At 39.9% G+C, this 20,830-nt stretch overlaps 1 protein-coding gene across 2 annotated transcripts in view; it reads left to right on the top strand.

The window, feature by feature from the left end:
- Positions 1–1,979: 1,979 nt before the first annotated feature.
- The window catches only part of CHRNA1 (cholinergic receptor nicotinic alpha 1 subunit), a 31,373-nt gene continuing 12,522 nt past the window's right edge, over positions 1,980–20,830 (top strand). For both annotated transcript variants that reach the window (XM_081934371.1, XM_081934372.1), the window contains exons 1-7: positions 1,980–2,032; positions 2,522–2,635; positions 12,649–12,794; positions 15,781–15,825; positions 17,125–17,234; positions 18,069–18,264; positions 20,479–20,716. In XM_081934371.1, the coding sequence (XP_081790497.1) occupies positions 2,560–2,635; positions 12,649–12,794; positions 15,781–15,825; positions 17,125–17,234; positions 18,069–18,264; positions 20,479–20,716 (811 nt within the window). In that variant the 5' untranslated portion in view covers positions 1,980–2,032; positions 2,522–2,559. The remainder of the gene's footprint in view (positions 2,033–2,521; positions 2,636–12,648; positions 12,795–15,780; positions 15,826–17,124; positions 17,235–18,068; positions 18,265–20,478; positions 20,717–20,830) is intronic.

Here is a 20,830-nt window from a genome sequence, read left to right as displayed (position 1 = left end):
CTTTTTCAGACAGCAACTGGACTTTTTTGGTTTTTTTCTTTTTAATACGTACATGTGGAAGAACCTGGTTCTGTTTCCGAAGACTGATTCTCAAAATGTTTAATTGGAAGTGTGTGTCAAAACCCAAGGGTGGCTGCTGATCTGAATCAAGAGAAACTATTCCCCACATCGCTTCTCATCTCGAGGCTTTGGCTTCTTGCTTCAATGACATCTCCTGTCCGCAGAAATCTTCCTTGAGTTTAATAGCTTTCCATTTCTGTTCACCAACATAATTTCAATAATGGTTTTTTCCCCCCTAAATTGCCTTCAGTTCTATTTCAGGGAGTTCTTTCCAGCGCCAAGAACACTGGCAGAGCGGTTGACCCTTCCAGCATTATTCCTGGCCAAGAATGAAAGAAGCTGGCAAAAGAGGCTGTGGATATCTCGTGCGTGCACAGGATAAGCAAGCCAGCTGTCTCCACTGGCAATATTAAAGGAAGCAATGGCATCCTCTATCACCACCTTAGCAAAGCTGGTGTTTGCAGGACAGTGCTTGCATGTCCACTCCTAAGAACTGAACACAGGGATACTTTTTTTCAGAAAGAGGAAGGAAGGAAGGAAAAAGGGAGGGGCGGGAGGGAGGGAGAGAAGGAAGGTAGGAAGGAAGGAAGGAAGAAAGAACTAAAGAGGGAGGAAAGGGAGGGAAGAGGGAAAGAAGGAAGAAAGGAGGGGAGGGAAGGGAAAGGAAGGAGGGGAGGAAGGAAAGAAGAAAGGAAGGAAGAAAAGAAAGAAAGAAAGAAAGAACTAAAGACAGTGGGAGGGAAGGAGTGAGGAAAGAAAGGAAGGATGGAAGGAGGGGAGGGAGGGGGAAGGAAGGAAGGAAAGAAAGAAAGAACTAAAGAGGGAGGGAGGGAGGGAGCAGGGTGGGTTCCGGATTCTTTTACTGCCAGTTTGCTCGGGGACGTGCTTCGGGCGGGCACTATGTGCAGTAGTGAAAAAGTTGCTTATATGCATGCACAGAAGCAAAAACTCATCTCTGGGAGGGAGGGAGGGAGGAAAAGGAAGGAAGGAGAGATAGAATTTCAGCCTTGGTTGCTGTTTTGGGAAGTTTTGAGCATAGATGAGCAGTGCTGCATTTTTATACAAAAATCTGTTGTGATGTTTTCATTTTTTAAAAAGTGAGCCCAAACCAATAATGAAAAGCTGACCTAAAGGGTTGTTTTGCGCCTCTTGGATTTGCAGATCAAATGCTCCCTCTTGTGGCTAAAATATAATCTTTCCGCAGTTGTGCCTCGTTTGCTTGGAATTAAACTTTATGTAATGGTCCGTTATGATGGTAGTAAGAAACATAACTTCATTTTATAATGAGGTGAACAGATTCTCACCGCAGTCTAACCTAAACAAACGTGCCAAAGACATTTCAATAATGAAGTTAAGAACAAATGTGTTAAGTAGGTCTGATTCCCCCCACTTTTTTTTTATTTCCAGGAATTACCAATTCAATTAATTTGAGCACCCGAGTCCTTATCTGTAGATCAGCTTCACACACAGTCCATTGAAGCTGGGGTTTCTAATGTGGTGCCCATGAGTGCCAATGAACTCATAGACGCAGCGTCAGTTCTATAAATAGAGAAACTGAGGTTGAAATTCCTTCTTTGAGTGCATCATCCAAACACATTCTTCCAATACCGCTAGTAGTTTTACCTCCACTGCTGCCAGCACTCTCTCTGATGCTGTGAAACAGGAAATGTCTTATCCTGGAGGGATTCTGGCAATGCAGATCAACTATCATGGGCAACTCTTCAAAATGGTCACGAACACATTTGGGGAGATCCAATTACAGTCTCTATTAACTAGTAACCGACCAGATCTGGCGGGCAACTCATTGCGTTATGAATGCACTGACTGGATCTTCCAATGGGTAGCATTGCTTCTTTCTCCTCTACCTGAAATCTCTTTACATCTTTTCTTTTCTTTCCTCTCTATACTCAACCCAGAGGTGGTATTCAGCCGGTCCAGACCGGTTCGCCCAAAGCGGTAGTGGAAATTGCAGGTGCCCCCCCCTCGCGCCGACTCTATGCCATCCTATTTAGGCACATTTTTTAGGCCGGGCACATGTGCGGAAGGCGCATGCACGAGCAAAGCACATACGCAGAAAGCTGGGTGCATGTGTGGAAGTGGTATGTGGATCTGTTCAAAAGGAACCTGGCTAACAGCTAACCTGCCTAACATTTTAAGCTATTATAAATGGAATGTTTGGTGAAATTAATGTCATTGAATGCAAGACTAGGAGTATTGGAACAATCAACAGCTTTTTTTAAAAAAATGATGCACATCCCCATGAGACACTCAACTTAGACAAAAACTGTTCTGAGTTTAAGCTTGTCAAAAATAGACTGTTCCTGTTGGCTTGTCAAAAATAGGCTGTACCTCCTTCCAGTTGGCATGCTGGCTTTCAGCTGCCCATCCGCATAAGCAGGTGTTGTGAAACAATAGCTCTGTGGTCCTATTTCCAAGCACCCTTGGTTTTTTTTTTTTTAAGGCAAAGTTTTATTTCAACTGGGATCTTGAACACGTTGGATGCCCAAGTGTTTCTATCAAAGAGGAAAAGTGATGAACACCTACTGCTTATTCATTTTTCTACTCATTGGAGCAGGTAAATCATTTCAATCGGTTGCATAATTTTAGTCTAACTTCATTGGTACAGCAGTTCTTAATGGAAAGAGCAGACAGAGAAAAAACAGTCCTAGGGAAGTGTGCATGTCTGTGTGTATTTGAATGTATATGCATGAGAGCGAGAGAGATGGTCAGCATTTATTTTCCCTTTACTGTGTCTTACTATTTACTACTGTCTTAGTTATTCATACCCAATAGATAAATAATAGATGAAAGGAAAGAGGAGAATCTTGTCTTTGTCTGCTTTATATAGGCCTTAATTATGCCTGGAAACAACCAGATATGATAATTCCAACAATAGAACTTGGGATTTTAAACTTGCTTCCCTTTTAAAGACATCATTGGACATAGTTTTATACCTCCCATCCCATTGACTTTAATAGAAGTATTTCTTCCATAGGAATTTTAGACGTATTCTTTTTTTAATTGACAGTCAAAGTTTTCTTTGTACTTCACTGAAAATTCCTCTCACCAAAGCTACCTTTCCCCACCTAATCTGCAGGGAATCCTTCCTTTGTCACCAGACTGTATGCTATTCAAGAGATCCACAATCTATTAAAGAGATTTTTCAAAGAGCTGGAGGCTGGAATTGAATCCAATATATCTTAAACAGAGGACCAGTCTTACTTAAAGATCAGATTTTCCCCCAAACATTGGTGCTGCATTTCTTTCAGCTGTAGCTTTAATTTGACTATAGCTTGGTATTTGCAAGCAATTTACACTGAATCAGTCTAATAGCTTTATTTCTAGTTGGTTGTTTTTATCTTATATATTCTTCAGAACCCTTTATTGATCCTTGCATAGAGCAGGTTTTCCCCCCTCAAAATGTTATTCAACTTTGATTCCAGGACCTCTTGTAGATAAAACATTCCAATCCTATAGTCAGAGGAAAAAAAGAAAAAAAGGAAAGAGCAGTGTTCCCATCTCTCTTTTGCAGATTATTTGTTGTATCTACTGTCCTTCCTTGATGACAGTGAAGATGGAAATGAATAGCAATAGATTTGGAAAACCAGATCTCTACTTTTTGTGCTTGAGTTTTTAGGACGGCAGCTTATTCTCCTATTATTCAAATTCAAATTTTGTTTCAGTCACTAACTCTATACTGCATAAAAATTAAAGTAAAGATATGTGCCCAATAAACATCAATAACTATGTAACATGTTATGAGTCTTCAGATGCTTATATTTAGTTATTCTTTTGACCATCTTTTGAATATAATTTGTACTCATAAATTTGCAAGTTTCAAAGTGAGCTTATCATGTTGATCATTCAAAAGGTAGCTGAAGCGTGATTTTTCAAAAAAGAAGATACATATTCTGAATTAATCCTATGGTCATTTCCTATAGGGAATATTAATATTTTCTAATTAAGTCATTCTATCTCCTGGACACAGTGAGCTTATTTAAAAATCTTGCTGGCCTTTTGCTAAAAGTCATTGCTATCTCTATATCTTTTAAAGTAGCAGTCATACCCATTGGTAGCATGATTTCCTTTTCAGATTTGATTCACTGATTTGGGTAAGCTGTGATTTGTTCTGTTTTTATCAGCCAAAATGATAGTGATGTATTCAATAGACTAGGGTTTAAAAAAACCATTACTGAACATAATGTGTATGAACCCAGAAAAGTAGCTTTATTTAAAATCACACAAGAACCTATAAATGATGTCTCTCTTCATGAATTTAGTTTATGCAAAAGAATGCACACAGAGAGACATTAACCATTCATTAAGGAAGATATAAATTTCACTGCAACTTTATACATAATTAACATATAATAATCCCCACTGAAAAATTGGGCTGTCTAAATAAGAACTGAATAGATTTGAGGCATATATTTATGATGTTGCTCTCATTCATTATTCCTTAGCTTTCAATGTGAAATAGTTGTTTTTGTTTTTAAAAAATGGATGGGGAGACCTTGGTGCTCTCTCTCTTTCTCTTAACTTGGTTGTTTGCTTGAAGCTGTTTCATTACCAAATTAGGTGACACCATCAGTGCTAGAAGGGAATGGGTTTGGTCTCTGTTTATATACAATAGCTTGCCATGCAACATAGGTTGGGGTGTGTGTCAATCAATTGATCAATCAATTTTATTATAGTCAAAGACCAGCATTGGTGGAGGTGTAGTTTTCTCCTTGGTAACTCCTTGATAAGGATGCTATTTTCTGCTTCATTGAAAAATAGATTTGCTTAGTATGTTTGAATGACACCTATACAATTCTTTTGATTTGAGACATCTTTTAAATAATTAAAACATAGAATGTGTGTTGATGTCATTGCAGGGTTCATAAAAACCTTAATAAAAATGCATTGAGAAAATATCTGCCAGATTGAAGCATTCAGACAGGGCTCAGTAAAGCTGAGATCAGCAAAAATCCTTTAGGCCAGTTTCCAACAGGAAATGTACTGTTTTTTACATAGCGATCCATGAAGGTTTTTAATTATTTAATCTGATGCTGACTTTTGCACTTAAACTGTAATGTTAAATTGTTGGGCTATTTCAACTTCTAAATTGTTAAAGGCATAATTTTGTGTTTCTTCACATGTCAAAATCTTATTTAATATTTTTTAAAAAAAAATCTGTAATTGAATGAATCACTGTAAGAAGTTGAATAGTTTTCAAAGGCCTTATTTCATACCTATTGTTGTGGCCCAGCAGCAGCCGGATGAGCTGTTGGTGGACTCTGACAGCTCAGACCATTATGGGACTGCTCTGGAGGATGAGGAAGACTCTGGAGGGTCTTTGGAGTCAGAGCAGGAACTAGAGAGGCCTGTTGGCCAGCAGGGGGCATCTAAGTCAGGGAGCAGTGAGGAGGAACAGAGGGAGGTTGTCCCTGATGTGCATGTGCATAGAGCTGAGAGGAAAAAGGAACAGCTGTGGAGAAGATGTCATAGAAGGAAGTAGGGACAGCTGGCTAAGGTGGTGGCCCCTCCCAAAGAGTTGAAGGTGGAGCGACGGGAGGGGAATCTTTGCAGGAAACAACAGTCCATTTTACTAGCCGTTGAGAAAGCATTCTGTAAGTCTAATCTTGGTTTCTTGAAGATAGCGTTCTAGGCTCCTAGCCAAGGGGTGGCTTTATCTATGTAATTAGTTGTGGCTGACAGCCAAGCCTGTTTCTGCATATTTATTAGAATCACGGGACAGAACACCTATTAGGTAAATACATGGAGCAACTCAATCTATTGAGTTAGTAATAAATATAAAATCTGGGATTCATTGACAACCTGGAAATAGAAATAACTACTCTATTCTGTTCTGTTCCAGGTTACAGATGCTCTCATAGTATTGAAACTAAGTCCCATAGATACAAATTTTGCTCAGTTGGTGTAAGAATCATACCATTGATTAGATTCATTTGAAATTTTTGAAACCAAGTATTCAATTTCAATTCTATACTATGACGAAATATGGTTGTAATACATTCAGGCCAGAAGAGGGCACTAGTGATTGCTAATGTAATCCACTCAAAGTGAGTCCTTTCAGTGGAGTCTGACATATACTGTATTGTTGTTTTCACCTTGTCCTTTGGAATAATAAAGAGGTTTTGATTCTCTAACTCTCCAAGTGCCATGACCATTTAACTAGTGTGACACCCATCCTTTTCTGAAGAAAAGTAGTTTTTCACTGGAGTTATGGATAAATATATTTCTTTCAATAATTAAATGTCAATATATCAGATAAACAAACTTAGCATCTCTTCTCCTCCCTCTTTAAGATTACAGTACAAAGATCCCTTCTATCCCATACTGAACCCTTTTTAATAAGCAAATTCAGAAATCATCATGTCATTTCCCCCTGTTTCCAGCAAAAAGTCTTAAAAGATTTCCAGTCTATAAAAGAATAGAAGTTCTTATTGTTTTATCCTATACAGGTCAATTTTCCCATTTCCCCACATTCTGTAATCTTCACAATCCAATGCTCCATTGTGGGTGTTACAATGTTTATCCACTATTGTGTATCTAATAGACTTGCTACAGTTACTATATACAAAACCAGTATTCTATGAGCCTTTTAAAAGAATTGATTCAGAGGTGGTATTCAGCAGGTTCTGACCTTCTCTGGAGAACCAGTAGCGGAAATTTTGAGTAGTTCAGAGAACCGGTAAATACCACCTCTGACTGTCCCCACCCCCATCTATTTTCTGCCTCCCGAGTCCCAGCTGATCGGGAGGGAATGGGGATTTTGCAGTAACCTTCCCCTGCCATGCCCACCAAGTCATGCCACGCCCACCAAGCCATGCCCACAGAACCAGTAGTAACAATTTTTGAATCACACCACTGGATTGATTATCCATAAGTGCCAATAAGTTCTGGTTTCATCTGAATATTTATCTTTAAAATTCTTTGCATCATTATATACTTATATCGAATATATTTTTGCTTTTTCACAAGTCTACCATGCAGATAAAAATGTCCGTTTGTGTTTTTCAAAATTTCAGCATTGTGTGAAGATTCCAAGGATGGCCTAATTAATTTACGAGCCTCGAGACAAAGTTCAAAAGAAATCCATTCATTTATTAGGATCAACATTTTGGCAAGTTCTTCTGTGGAGCCGAAACGGATTTCCGCTTAATTGTACTCCCTTTTTTTAAAGTTAACGATAGTAGTCATGGAAACGCTTTACAAGTTGACACATTGACTTGAAATACCTTTTTACATCTTACATCATTTCTCCGGTGTCATACACCAACTTTACATCATTTTATAATAATTCTCTCTTAAATTATAACATTCTTTTCCATTGATCCATCTGTATATTATAACCAAAGTTCCTAGCCCATTTTATCATGCATTTTTAACTTCTTCAATTTCAAATTTCAACAAAAATTTATACATATTAGCAACCACTTGTTTATACTTGCAAAAAAATTGCACAGAATTTACATGTACATACAGTAGTTCAGCCTCAAATTCCATCTTATACCCTGTTCCCCCAAAATAAGACCTCCCCGGATAATAACCCCTATCGCATGCACTAAAAGAAGCCCTCCCCGAAAATATTGCAACACAGCAGCAGCCATGAGGTGACCCCGCCCACCGACTCCTGCACCTCAAAAATAATAATCCGGAGAAGAGAGGTAACATTGCGACGGCACGACATGCGATCTTAGTGGTCCGAGATCACAGTCGAATTCCTGCCGCTGGACAGTCCATTTGGACCTCAACTGTCCCGCAGAGATGGTGATTGAGAAAGGCACTTCCTGCTGATCTCAGGGACACCGCAAAGTCGCTGAAAGATCCAGGAATAGCCTTTTTTTCCGGTGACAGAAATGCAGCTAATGAAGCTGCTGAAGTTGGGACAGCTCTGGAATGGGAAGAAAGCGGAAAGAGAAAGTGTGTCAAATTGGTGAGGAAATTTTATTATTAGAGGAAGAGACTACCCAAGAAAAAAAATTAAGTTAAGTTCAGATCGAAGACAAAAGATTATAGGCGGCGAGATTGATCTGCGTTATCAATGTGTGTTATCCAGTTTCTAATTTCTTTCTTTTTTTTTTACGGATGGAACTTTCGCAGGGGCTCCCCCTTTTTTTAAACAGAATGGATTAATTCTTTCTTCTTTTTTTACTTTTGCTTATACCTACGGATTAAAATTCTCCTTTTTTATAATGCTTGATTTGATTGATTGGATTGTTTTTTATCTCCATTTAAGGGTTTTTTTTCCTTTCTTAAACTTGGACTATAAAGAAGAAAATAAGAAGGATTATGAAGAGGGTTGTAACAACAGGAGGAAAAGCAGTTACACTGCCATTTAGAGGCTGGAAGCTGGATACATTGTTTTTTCTTCTTTCTCTTTGATCACTTGAGATTCAAGGTTCTTTCAGCTTGTTTACTGACAGTGATAGTAGGAAGTGCACAAGTTGTTTATACAGGTGCCTTTTGCAAGCTCTATCACTAACTATTGGAGAGAAGACAACATTTTGACTTGAAAGATAATAAATGAACCTGTTTGAAGTTTATTAAAATAGCCTTGAACCGCATAGTGGCAGTATCTACAAAATTGAAAGAATGGCCCAGCAGGAAAAAGAAACTGTAACATTGCAAATGATTATGTTTGAAATTCAGAATATATTAGTTGTGACAGAGAGAATTGAAAAGAGATTGGAGAATATGGAATACAAAATAGAAAAATCTGATGGAGAAACTGAGGATGTTTACCAAATGAAGAAAGTGGAGGACAGAGTTCAAAAAAATGGAAGAAAAAAATGAGCAAAGAGATAAGAAAACTGTGGATTCTGACAACAAAGTGAGCGTGGTTGGCAATGGCAAGAGCGGAATATGAAAAGGGGAGATGGATGGATTGGAACTCTACCCCAGACTTCAAAGCACAGAAGAAGAAAAGAGAGAAAAATTGATGGAGATAAGGAGAGAAATCTTGATAGAAGCATTAGTGATAACCAAAGATAAGCTGATGGAAAGAGCAGATGTTGGGTTTCAAGCTTTTGTGAGATATGAAAGGAATAGCATGTTGCCAAGGGAGGTTTATACAAGATTTATTAAGAAAGTAACTAGAACATTAATGCTACAAATGGCAAGAGATACAGTATAAGACCGTACTATTGCTGGAGGGATACAGGTTGATGCAATGAATATGTATAATAAAAATTAAGCTAAATTTAGTTTATTAGTAGAATGTATAAAATGAAGCGACAATAGCTATAGTTAAATAATGATTAATAATGATAACAATACATATAAATATATTAGTTTGATAATATGAAATTTTATATAAATAATATATGGAGATTATGAGAGGAGGTTTAAAAGCTTTATTTAGAATATGTTATAACGATGTATTGTGATTGGATGATTTTAGGATGATTTAATGGAATGTTATATAATTCTATTCTAGATTTTGAATATTATATATAAAAGGGCGTAAAAACAATTATTAATTAAGGTTGAGATATAATAATTGTGATATACATGAATATAGGTGAATTTAAAATATGCGATTTGATATGAAAAGCAGGTGGTGACTATGGAAGAGATGCATGGAAATACTACAACCAACTGACACACTTTCTACAATTTGTAATGGAACATGGGTTTTTTTAATGTTTGTTTGTCCTTGTTTAAAAAACAAATAAAATTGTTTAAATAAAAATAATAATAGTAATCTATTGAAAACTAAATCCTTCTGTAGTCAGTTGTTCTCTTTTTTTAATAAAAAAGTTTTATTGGTTTTTTCAAATATTTTGGGGAAAAGGGTACATAAATGTGGAGAAAAATTTTGACAGCTACATCATACGGAAGCTGGTACCTCCCCGGAGTCTTACATCTCTCTCTTATTTTATATATATATCAAAATATCATTATTACATACATATTAGCAGATTAACTTCAAATTCTTTGACATCTTCAACCATACTTTATATCACTTCTAACCATTTCATTATATTAACAATTGCGATGTGTTTTTAAATCATTTCTGGGACCTAAGTCTCATTGCTGTCTCTTCTCCCCTGTCTGTTGGCTGAGCCATGGCTCCTCCCCCTTTCATATCTTGTGCACTGTCTCTTGTTTCATCTAGGAGGTTCTTATGTTTTTCCATGAAGGCTGTAGTCAGTTGTTCTCTTGACTTCATCTTAAATTCTCCATGTAAGTGGACAGCCTTAGGGTTAATAATCTGATAAACTGTGGTTTTTGCAATCCCTCTCAGTCTTACTCATGGCACAGTCTGGGTTTCCTCTTCTAATGGCTGCTGTCATTTTGGCTTCCCTTATGCTGAGAATGTCCAAATATCAAATGATAGATTTGTATGAACCAGAAGCATAAGCAACAGAAGAAAAGGGGCCTGGCTTTTATCAATGGATCTTTGTTACCTTCACTGCCATAGAACTTTAATAATAACCATTTGCTTCTTTAAAGATGTCAACCAAACTACCATAGTTTTCGGAGTATAAGATGCACCAAGATTTTGAAGAGGCAAATTTAAAAAAAAAAAGTTTTTGCATTCTGCAGACCTCCCAAAATGGGCCCATTTTTTTGTCAAAAAAGAGCATGCATAGTCTTTAGGAGGTTTGTAGAGTGCTCCTGGGGGCTGGGGGGCATTTTTTGCTCATTTTTGCCCTCCTCAGCCTTCAGGACCACTCTGGAGCCTCCTAAAGCCTATGCATGGCCATTTTTGCAAAGGGGGCAGGGTTTCAGGAGGCCAAAAATGCGGTATTCAGTGTATAAGACACACCCAGATTTTCACCCTCTTTTTTGAGGGAAAAAGGTTTGTCTTGTACTCCGAAAAATAGGGTAAGAAAACTATTTTTATTCATTGTAGAAGTCATTCTAGACACAATTTTAACCATGTCAAATTGCTTGGGAGAGAATCCAATTGAAGGGATGTCTGGTGGCCAAATGATGATTAGCATTTGGGGTGTAATTAACCATCATTTACCCACCCCAGTTCCAACCACAGCAACAAGGCATTTATTTACACAGAAAGAAGCAACTCCTTGAGGTTCCAATGGTTGATCCCAGGGCAGTTCCTCTAGAATTCTTCGGGTGATCGCCTATGATGGAGGGTTGAACCAAGATTCCTCAGATGTTGGAGGAGAATGACAACCCATCAACCAGGGGTCGGATTGAAAAATATTAGCAGCCGGTTCTCTGCTCAGTTGCTGGGTGGGCATGGGCATGGCAGGCATGGTCTACTCTGCTTCCTGCACCATGGTGGGGGGAATTTTCACTCTCCCCAGGCTCCGGAGACTTTCCTCGAGCCTCTGGGAGGACGAAAATAGCCTCCTCCGGGCTCCAGGGACCAGAAATGAGCCCATTTCTGGACTTCCAAGAGGCCCATTTGTTGCCCTCCCAGAGCCTCCCCATGGGCCCTGCACTTACCTGGCATGATGAACTGGCATGTGGAGACTCCTGGGAGGGCAGGGCAGGGTGGGCGGGGCCAGCCAGTCCTTGCAACAAGCAGTTCGGCGAACCGGATGCGAAATTAACATCCAGTTTGCCTGAACTGTGCAAACTGGCTGAATCCCACCCCTGCCATCAACTACCAATCCAATCAGGTTCTTCAAAGAGAAGACAAGAAGCACCATCCTCTATGCCTTATTCAGCAAAGTATGCTGGGAACTGCTGTCAGAACCTGGTCTACTTCTATGGCCAAAATCAATGACATGGAAGAGACAACTGAAAAATAGAAAAGAAGTTGGTTGAAGAATGACTAGTTATTACCAGGCCAGCGGTTACCAAGTCTGGAAAATAGTCTGGAATGATATCTCATTATGTTTCAGAAGTCTTTAAAAACTTGATTGTTCCCTTAGCCCTTTGAGTAGTAAGGTGTTGGTGAAGCCCAGTTGGTTATGCTTACAATGTGTAGCTATGTGTTTGAGGTTGTTTGTCTGAATGCCTGAAATTACTTTCTATTGTCATTCTTTTGTTGTTTTCTATTTTTATAATAAACTGCCCTGAAGTCATTTCAGAGTTGAGTGACCTCTAAACCTTGTAAACAAATGACTGAATAGATACTCCTTCGTGTGACTACAGGAGAGAAATCACCACTGATTAAAACTCCACCATAGGCTCAATAATGCAGACACTGACTGGAATGCAATTGTTTGTCAAGCAGACTTCATTTAGCATCTTCCAACTTCATTTGATATCTGTTGTTGGTTCGGGTTTTTCTTTTCTTTTTTTTAAGATGAGTGTAATTTAAAAACCTAAATTGAAAGCAAGCATATTGCAATGAAAAAAGCCCACACCAATTTGATTTTCCAAATGTTTTCGAATTCTGCATATACTGTATTATAATCCAAAAGCATTCTTGGGAAATTTAAACAGTAGAAGGATTACACCTCAATGCGATGTCTGCAACCCCAGGAAAGAATCAGAGATCATCCTGGAAAGCCTAGGAAATGAGCAGTTATTCTGGCTTCTCCCTCAGTCTTCAAACACCCAGCGCAGCTCCAAACACTTGGCACCCGCTCAGACTTTCACAATGTTTTGTCACTGTTTTTCAAACGTTGCTTTATTAATTATTATATTGTCTTGCAGCTATTCTAGTCCATGGCTCCAGTCATGAAAGCCGCCTGGTTACAGATTTATTTGAGAATTACAACAAAGTTGTGCGTCCAGTAAGCAATCATACGCATGTTGTGGAAGTCATTGTGGGACTGCAACTTATCCAGCTGATCAATGTGGTATGGTAAAAGTACTTGGATTTATATAGCAATAGCACTTAGAGTTATATATCGTTCCGTGGTGCTTTACATCACTCTCTGGGTCATCATTTTACCAACCTCAGAAGAATGAAAGGCTGAGTCAATCTTGATCCTGTCAGGATCGGACTCCATTCTGTGGGCAGATTTAGCCTGCAATACTGCAGTCTAACCACTGCGCCACCACAGCTCTTAATACGCCGTTATTGTTATTATCAGTATTCCCATTCTTTTGGGGGATTTGCTTAATGAATTAATCAAATAATTAGATGGGCAGCAAGCAAATAAAGAAATAAAGAAATACATAAATAATAAATAAATAAATAAATAAATAAATAAATAAATAAATAAATAACTGAACAAATTAATTCATTCTTCCATTCACCAACATCGATGCCATAAAATCTTATCTTTTCATATACATCTTAACTCCTTTCATAATAATTAAGCCGACATCCTAACTTCTGTGTGCATTTATTTCTTAGTTTACAATGGCACTTAAAACGAGGATTTCTGTTGCTAAGTGATGCAGTAATAAATTGCAATATCATGCGATCACATTGCTTAACAATAGCTAAAACAATCCCTGTTACTATCGTTAAGCAATAACCAGTGGGGAAAGGAAAGCATCCAGGCAAGCAAGGTGGCAGGCCATAGTTTTGGGCAGGTGGGTGCTGCAGGCAAGCACTACAGGTGCTGCAGGTGGTAGTAGGGAGCCACTAAAAGACACCATGTAGACCTAAAGCTATTTTTACTAGAACAGCTGTAGTTACAGAATCCTGAAACATTTGGATGTGCTTTCCGTGCTGTTTTCACAAACTATTTTGTTGTCCTACGTTTTGTCTCTCTGATCATTGTGGTGGATCTTCCCTTTATCTTGCAAGGTCTTCATCTTTAATCGCCACAGATGGCTTGTGTCAGCCCTGACTTCTAGGTGATATAGAGCAGAAGTGGTATTCAGCCAGTTCTGACAGGTTCTGGAGAACCGGTAGCGGAAATTTTGAATAGTTCAGAGAAGAGGCAAATAGGCTGGCCCCGCCCCTGCTGCTTCTCAGCCTCCCAGCCGATCTTCTTTTGTTGCCCTGAACAGGAGAACGGAGTTGGAAAGCAGGTTAATGGGGTGGGGAGAGAATGGGGATTTTGCAGTATCCTTCCCCTACCACGCCCAAAAAGCCACACCCACAAAGCCACACCATGTCCACAAAGCCATGCCCACAGAACCGGTAGTAAAAAAAAATTGAACCCCACCACTGCAACTTACAGTTTCCACCTAAGAAAATGTGGCCCTTGCCAGAAAAGTCATCCCCAGGAGTCAGGAACATACATGAAAGAAGGCCTCGGCAGGAGATATGCAGATTTGGGCAGACTGGCATGGGCAGCAGAGGTACACTTTTAAATACAGGACCTTGAAGCTTTTAATAATAACTTGAATTACAGAATTGGGAGGGGTTGTTTAGGCCAGGGGACCCCAACCTTTTGGGACCCCTGGACTGGTTCTGTGGAGAGAGGCTTTTCCACGGACCGGAGGGGTGTGATTTCATGTGCTACTTGCATCCCGCAGATGGGACTTGGTTTCTGTCATGCCACGGACCGGTGCTGGTTCACAGACTGGAGGTTGGGGACCGCTGATTTAGGTATTCCCACTTCAGTGCAGGAATTCAGATTGAAGTCTTCGTTGGAAATAGCTATCTGGACTGTGCTAAGGATGATTCACTTTTATAAAGTCTAGCATCTGGAATAAGATCCAGACAATAGAATGCAAGAAATCTAGGGGTTTTGTTGTTGTTTTGTTTTGTTTTAAGGCAGAAATGATTTGAAGCAAGCAAACTAGCAACGTAAATGACATTCTGGTACCTAAACGATGCCCTAATCAAAATTTCCGAAGTTATCTTTAGCTGCAAACCTATTTATAAAATGTTACCTTAGTCCAAGTTATGCTGTCCAATTGGAGTAGAGTGTTTTCTAGCTGGCTCTGCCCAGAAAGATGACACATTCCTTTTAAGCCTTTTTTCTCTTCCACCTCTCCATTGCTGCCTGCTGCAAGAGGCTACATGCACCCTCCCAATTCAAAGAACTCTTGCTTCTTTCTTCAGAAAGATGTGCAAAGTTCATCAGGATAGGTAATCCTCAACTTAGAGCTGATCACCTAGGGCCGTGATGGCAAACCTATGACCTGCGTGCCACAGGTGGCATGCAGTGCCTACTTCATCATCTACTTCATGCACGTGTGCCTCCCACCGGCTGGTCATCGGGTCTCTGCTGTGGATGTGGGGGGGATATGGGAAGTGGGCACATGTGTGGGGGCCACATGTGCATGTGCGGGGGCAGGGCATGTGTGGTGGGCGTGTGCACATGTGCTGGGGGTGGGGGCATGCAAGGGCTGCTCAGACATGCACGGAGGCATGTGCGGGAGGCGCATGTGGAAGGCCACATGCGCATTGCATTTTTGGGCTTCGGGCATGCATGAGCACATTTGCGCACGGGGCATATGCTCTTTGGCCACTCACTCCAGAAAAGGTTAGCCATCACTGCCTTAGGGAACTGTTCAAAGATAAGACTTACCTGCAAAAGATTGTAAAATCAAATGACTGACCTCTTTTATAATCACTACGACATACAACTGAAATGGAAGGCTTTGTTATAGTTGTATGTAATGACTATCAGTAGGCTATTTGGCTAAGAAGGAACAGTCTCATAGCAGTAATCGATTTAGCTTTCTTTAATTGGGGGGAGGAAATCTAACCAATTTCTAAAGTGCCATTTGTCAACTATGTTGCTTTTCAGAGCAAAGAGAAGCAGATTCCCAACTCAAATAGTTTACAGCCTGCATTTTGGCAGTGGGAATTCAATGCTTGGAGAGACAGAAAAGAAAGGAAAAACAGCAAAGATTTTTAACCAATAATCTCAACAGCGATGATTGCAAACAAGTTGTCTTTTGTTAACCTTGTCTTTTTCCCCCTCTCCTAAGGATGAAGTAAATCAAATAGTAAGCACCAATGTGCGTCTGAAACAGGTAATAAACTCCTTGATTTATAAACCAGCATGTTGTGTTTGATGCCCAAAGGTGCGTTTTGATCGGCCTTGTTCCCCATTCAAGGAATGCTTTTGGATTAGAGCTCCCTTTTCCAAGGAGTTGAATCCCTTTGCGGTATTCTTGTGGGTTGCAACTAAGGAGATGCACAATTAAAGGATTTAATAAAGTTTGTCACAGCAGCGGCGCTGCACATTTTGATAATTGGATTTTAGAAAGCCAAACCTGATCTCAGCATTTTCTTTTTCTGAATGCCTATTTGTTGTGGGACATATTCTAGCATCTGGTTGAGATAAACCCATCAGACAGCTTGTTTTAAGCACCAGGCAGAACTGAGTTGGCTTTTCAGAAGTAGCTCTACTCCCTCCTTCCGTCCCCATAATGCATTCGACAAACTCCTTTCCAAAGGATGCAAATGAGCTGCATCTAGATGGGGTGGGGGGTGGGGGTGGGGAACCTCCAAGAAAAATTCCCACAATGCCCTTGGAGAGTTGGAATGCAGCCAAGGGTTTCAAAGTATAGTTTCCTATTTTCCAAATTAAGTGTCATATTTCTGAAAACAAAGGGTAGGTCTTTCATACAGACCACATCATCGAGTTCCTTACCCTACATAAATATGATTAAATATCTAAGTATGTTAAAGTATGTAAATTAAAACATAATCAGTTTATAATAAGTAATGATAAGAACACAGGTGTATATGTATATTTATGTATATGTGTATGCATATGTATGAGTGGCTCAGTACTAAGATGTTGAGCTAGTCGATCAGAAAGGTCGGCAGTTCGGGGGTTCAAATCCCTAGCGCCGCATAACGGCGTGAACTCTCATTGCTTGTCCCAGCTTCTGCCAAATGGCAGTTCGAAAGCATGTAAAAAATGCAAGTAGAAAAATAGGGACCACCTTTGGTAGAAAGCTAACAGTGCTCTATGCGCCTTCGGTGTTTAGTCATGCCAGCCACATGATCACGGAGACGTCTTCAGACAGCGCTGGCTCTTTGGCTTTGAAACATAGATGAGCACCGTCCCCTAGAGTCAGGAATGACATATACATGTGAGGGGAACCTTTACCTTTATGCATATGTATACATGTGTATGAATATGTATACATACACTGATAATTATTTTATGACATAAGGAGATACACATTCTTGAACCAGACATAGCCATATTGCTTTTGTTCATTCTATAACCTATGTTTAATGAATAAAACAATTGTTCTTTATTAAACTTACAATAAGACTTTATAAATTCTCTGAAATTCTCTCCCCACTCCCCGTAGCAATGGAAAGATGTAAATTTGAAATGGAATCCATCGGAGTATGGTGGTGTGAAGCAAATCCGCATCCCCTCGGAGAATATCTGGCGTCCAGATTTAGTTTTGTATAACAAGTAAGTTGGGCTGTTGACCCACACCTTAATTCGGAGGCATAGTCCCATAATGAGAGCACAGAGGGAAACATTGAGACTACACAAACAGCTGTAAACCCAGGTTCTGCGTGAGTGTGACCTCTAAAATAAAGGCTTCTTTGGGGGAAACATTCTCCCTGCTTTGATGCATCTGGAAATACCCCGCAGCAGGGGTGGGTTCCTGCCGCCATTACTACCAATTTGGCGCCCGAAAAACTTTGCGCACGTGATGAGTCCGTGCTTGTGCGCATTTGCACTTAAAACAGTCTGCGCATGCACACAACATTAAAAAAGGAATAAAAATTACATTTTTTTCAATGAAGATTGTTCTGAGCATGTGCAGAAAAGAAAATAAAGATGGCGCTGCCGAGAATAGAACCGGTATGGCCACGTGCCCGCCAGAGTTGCTACTCTATTTGGCTGTATCAGACCAAATAGGTAGGAACCCAACCATCTGCCCTGCAGATGTTACAATTAGCTTCAACCAAAAAAAAAAAGAGAGACAGCTGCCCCCAGTGGCAAGAATATGGTGGAGAAACAGCTAGCTTGGCATCTTTGGGCACGGGGAGCCCTACTCCTTGTCCAATGTTTTCAGAGTAGTAGAGCTATTGGAACCAGGCTGCAAAAACCTGAATGACCACTAGATGGGAACAAAGTGTTGGAGATCAGTATTTCTTTGCTGGCAAGTCTAGCTATTGTCCCATCTTGGCAGCTCTGATGTACTCATACGTGGAGCCCCAGCAGGAGCCAATGGGGTTAAAGTGTATTAAAATTGCATGCTATTCTTATGACTCTTTTTTTCTTACCCCTTTTTAGTGCAGATGGAATTTTTGCTATCGACCAGTTCACCAAAGTTCTTCTCAACTATACAGGACATATCACGTGGAATCCACCAGCCATCTTCAAGAGCTACTGTGAAATTATAGTCACCCACTTCCCCTTTGACGAGCAAAACTGCAGCATGAAGCTGGGAACTTGGACTTACGATGGCAATGTGGTTGACATCTCCCCGGTAGGCTTTAGTTAGGTAGCTGTTTTTGGCTCGTTCTGTTTTCAAGTCAGTCTTGACTCCTGGCAACTGTCTGGACTGGGCCCCGCAGTTTTCTTGGCAAGATTTTTCAGAATTAGTTTGCTCTCTAGTTTTCTTCCTAGGGCTGAGAGAGCTGGCCCAGGGTCACCCAGCTGGCTTCATAGCTAAAGTGAGACTAGAACTCACAATCTCCCCATTTCTAATCTGATGCTTAACACCACTATACCAAACTGGCTCTCTCAAATAGCTAGTACCTTTAGTCATGTTCAGATTATTAAATACGAGTAAAAATTCCTTTCCTTTCCTTTCCTTTCCTTTCCTTTCCTTTCCTTTCCTTTCCCTTCCCTTCCCTTCCCCTCCCCTCCCCTCCCCTCTCCTCCCCTCCCCTCTCCTCTCCTTCCTTTCTTTAGCACTATGCAGAAGTGTAATGGAAATGTAGCTTATCGGTTTGAACTTTTGAACAATATCATGGGACTTAATTGTCAGATCACTTTTCTAATGTTTTATTAATGGCTAGAAAATGCTTAAAGCAAAAGGAAGCCACCTCTCCCAGATAAATCGATATGTGCAACGAAAGGGCAATTGTAGAAAATGCTGAGAAATACTAATGCTCTAACCTTACACATGGACAAGGTCCCTAAACTTCATTCTCCTGTAGTTTTGTGATCTGGCAGATTTTTTTCAGATTTTAAAAAGAATCGTACAGAGACCCATGCCATGCTCTTTTTTAAGAGATGTAAAAGATTGGCAAGGACTATTTAGTCTTCAAAAGCGTGGCACCTGATTTCTTTGAAGAAAGCTAACTTCCCTTTTCTAGGATTCCCTGGCATAACCAGGTAACCTCACATAACTAACGTACACATTTTTTTAAAAAAAAAGCATATGCAAACCCAACCTTTCAGAAGACTTTTAAAATAAAATTTGGATTGAATTCCATTTGGGTTTGGAGAAGAACAAGTTAAGCTTTGCATATTCTTGATTTAATTTCATCATGTCTTGCTGAAACCACCAACACCAAATTCTCTCCCAGAGGAACTCATTTTAAAATCCGTTTACACCTGGCTGGCTGTTTTGAGAGTTAAGAAAGGAATGATAAATTCCATTTCTATTTGCTCCAGTTTTTAAAGTTAGAGGCCTCTGTATATGTTTAACCTATCCATTTGTACATCGTCATCTTCATCAGCCATTCAATTGTGTCCGGCCCTCAGCCACTTTATAGATCAGCATCTCCATGCATCTCCATGCCCTTCTGTCTTGCACTGTGTCCTTCAGATCCGCCATGGTCATCCCAGTATCCAGCCAGCATCTAGTAGGGTAGCCCCTTCTCCTTTTCTGCAGATCATTCCCAGTGTGATTGATTTGTACACAGACATAAATATAAATAGTTCCCAACTTATGACCATAATGGAGTTTCCCACCATGATCATAAGTCAGTGTCAAACCAGGTCACCCATATGACTGACTTAAGTTTTCAACCATTTTTGCATTGGTCATTAAGTGAACACTGTGGTTGTTAAGTAAACCAGTGGTTTGCTATGGGTCAATTTTCCAGAAAAAAACAAAACATCATAAAAGGTCCCTCATAACTTCGAACAGCTGCTAAGTGACTAGTCGTAACTTGAAGACTCCCTGTATGACAAAATGTCCTAATCCTGCCATGAAATTCTTCCAAGTGAGATTAAACCCAGGCTAAGCATTAAATATCAATTTGCAATATTTAGTATGGAATATCTAGTATGGAATAATATGGAATCACAAGACTTACTGTATTTTTCGGAGTATAAGATGCACCTTTTTCCCTCAAAAAAAAGGCTGAATATCTAGGTGCGTCTTATACACTGAATACAGCATTTTTGGCCTCCTGAAACTCCGCCCCCTTTGCAAAAATGGCCATGCATAGCCTTTAGGAGCTTGCAGAGTGCTCCTGGGGGCTGGGGAGGGCAGAAATGAGCGAAAAATGAGACTTTTTTGCCCCCCCAGCCCCCAGGACTACTCTGCAAGCCTCCTAAAGGCTATGCATGCCATTTCTTTGGACAAAAAAAGGCCATTTTGGGGAGTTCTGCAGAGTGCACAAACTTTTTTTAAAAAAAATTTACCTCCTCAAAATCTTGGTGCATCTTATACTCCGGGGTGTCTTATACTCTGAAAAATACGGTAGTTATTTCATTCATTAGAAGGAAGCATTTCCCTTTTCAGGAAAGTGCATTTCCGGATTTGACTAACTACATGCAGAGTGGAGAATGGACAATAAAAGACAACGGAGGTTGGAAGCACTGGGTGAACTATAGTTGTTGCGCCAATACGCTGTATCTTGATATCACATATCACTTTGTATTGTTGCGTTTGCCTCTCTACTTCATTGTCAACGTCATCATTCCTTGCCTTCTCTTCTCATTCTTGACTGGATTAGTATTTTACCTCCCAACAGACTCAGGTATGTGCAGATGTGTATCGGATTGCATCTCTCCGGTAGAAGCAAAACTCTCTTTTATTACCCTGAGTTATTCCGCTTTCAAGGTGGGCTTTCAAAGTTTTAAAGCTAAAGGGT

This window comes from Natrix helvetica (genome assembly GCF_964273705.1).
Source record: "Natrix helvetica genome assembly, chromosome: 1".
Classification (NCBI taxonomy): domain Eukaryota; kingdom Metazoa; phylum Chordata; class Lepidosauria; order Squamata; family Natricidae; genus Natrix; species Natrix helvetica.
The sequence above is the reverse complement of the archived record's forward strand: the minus strand, read 5'-3'. Positions and strand labels throughout refer to the sequence as shown.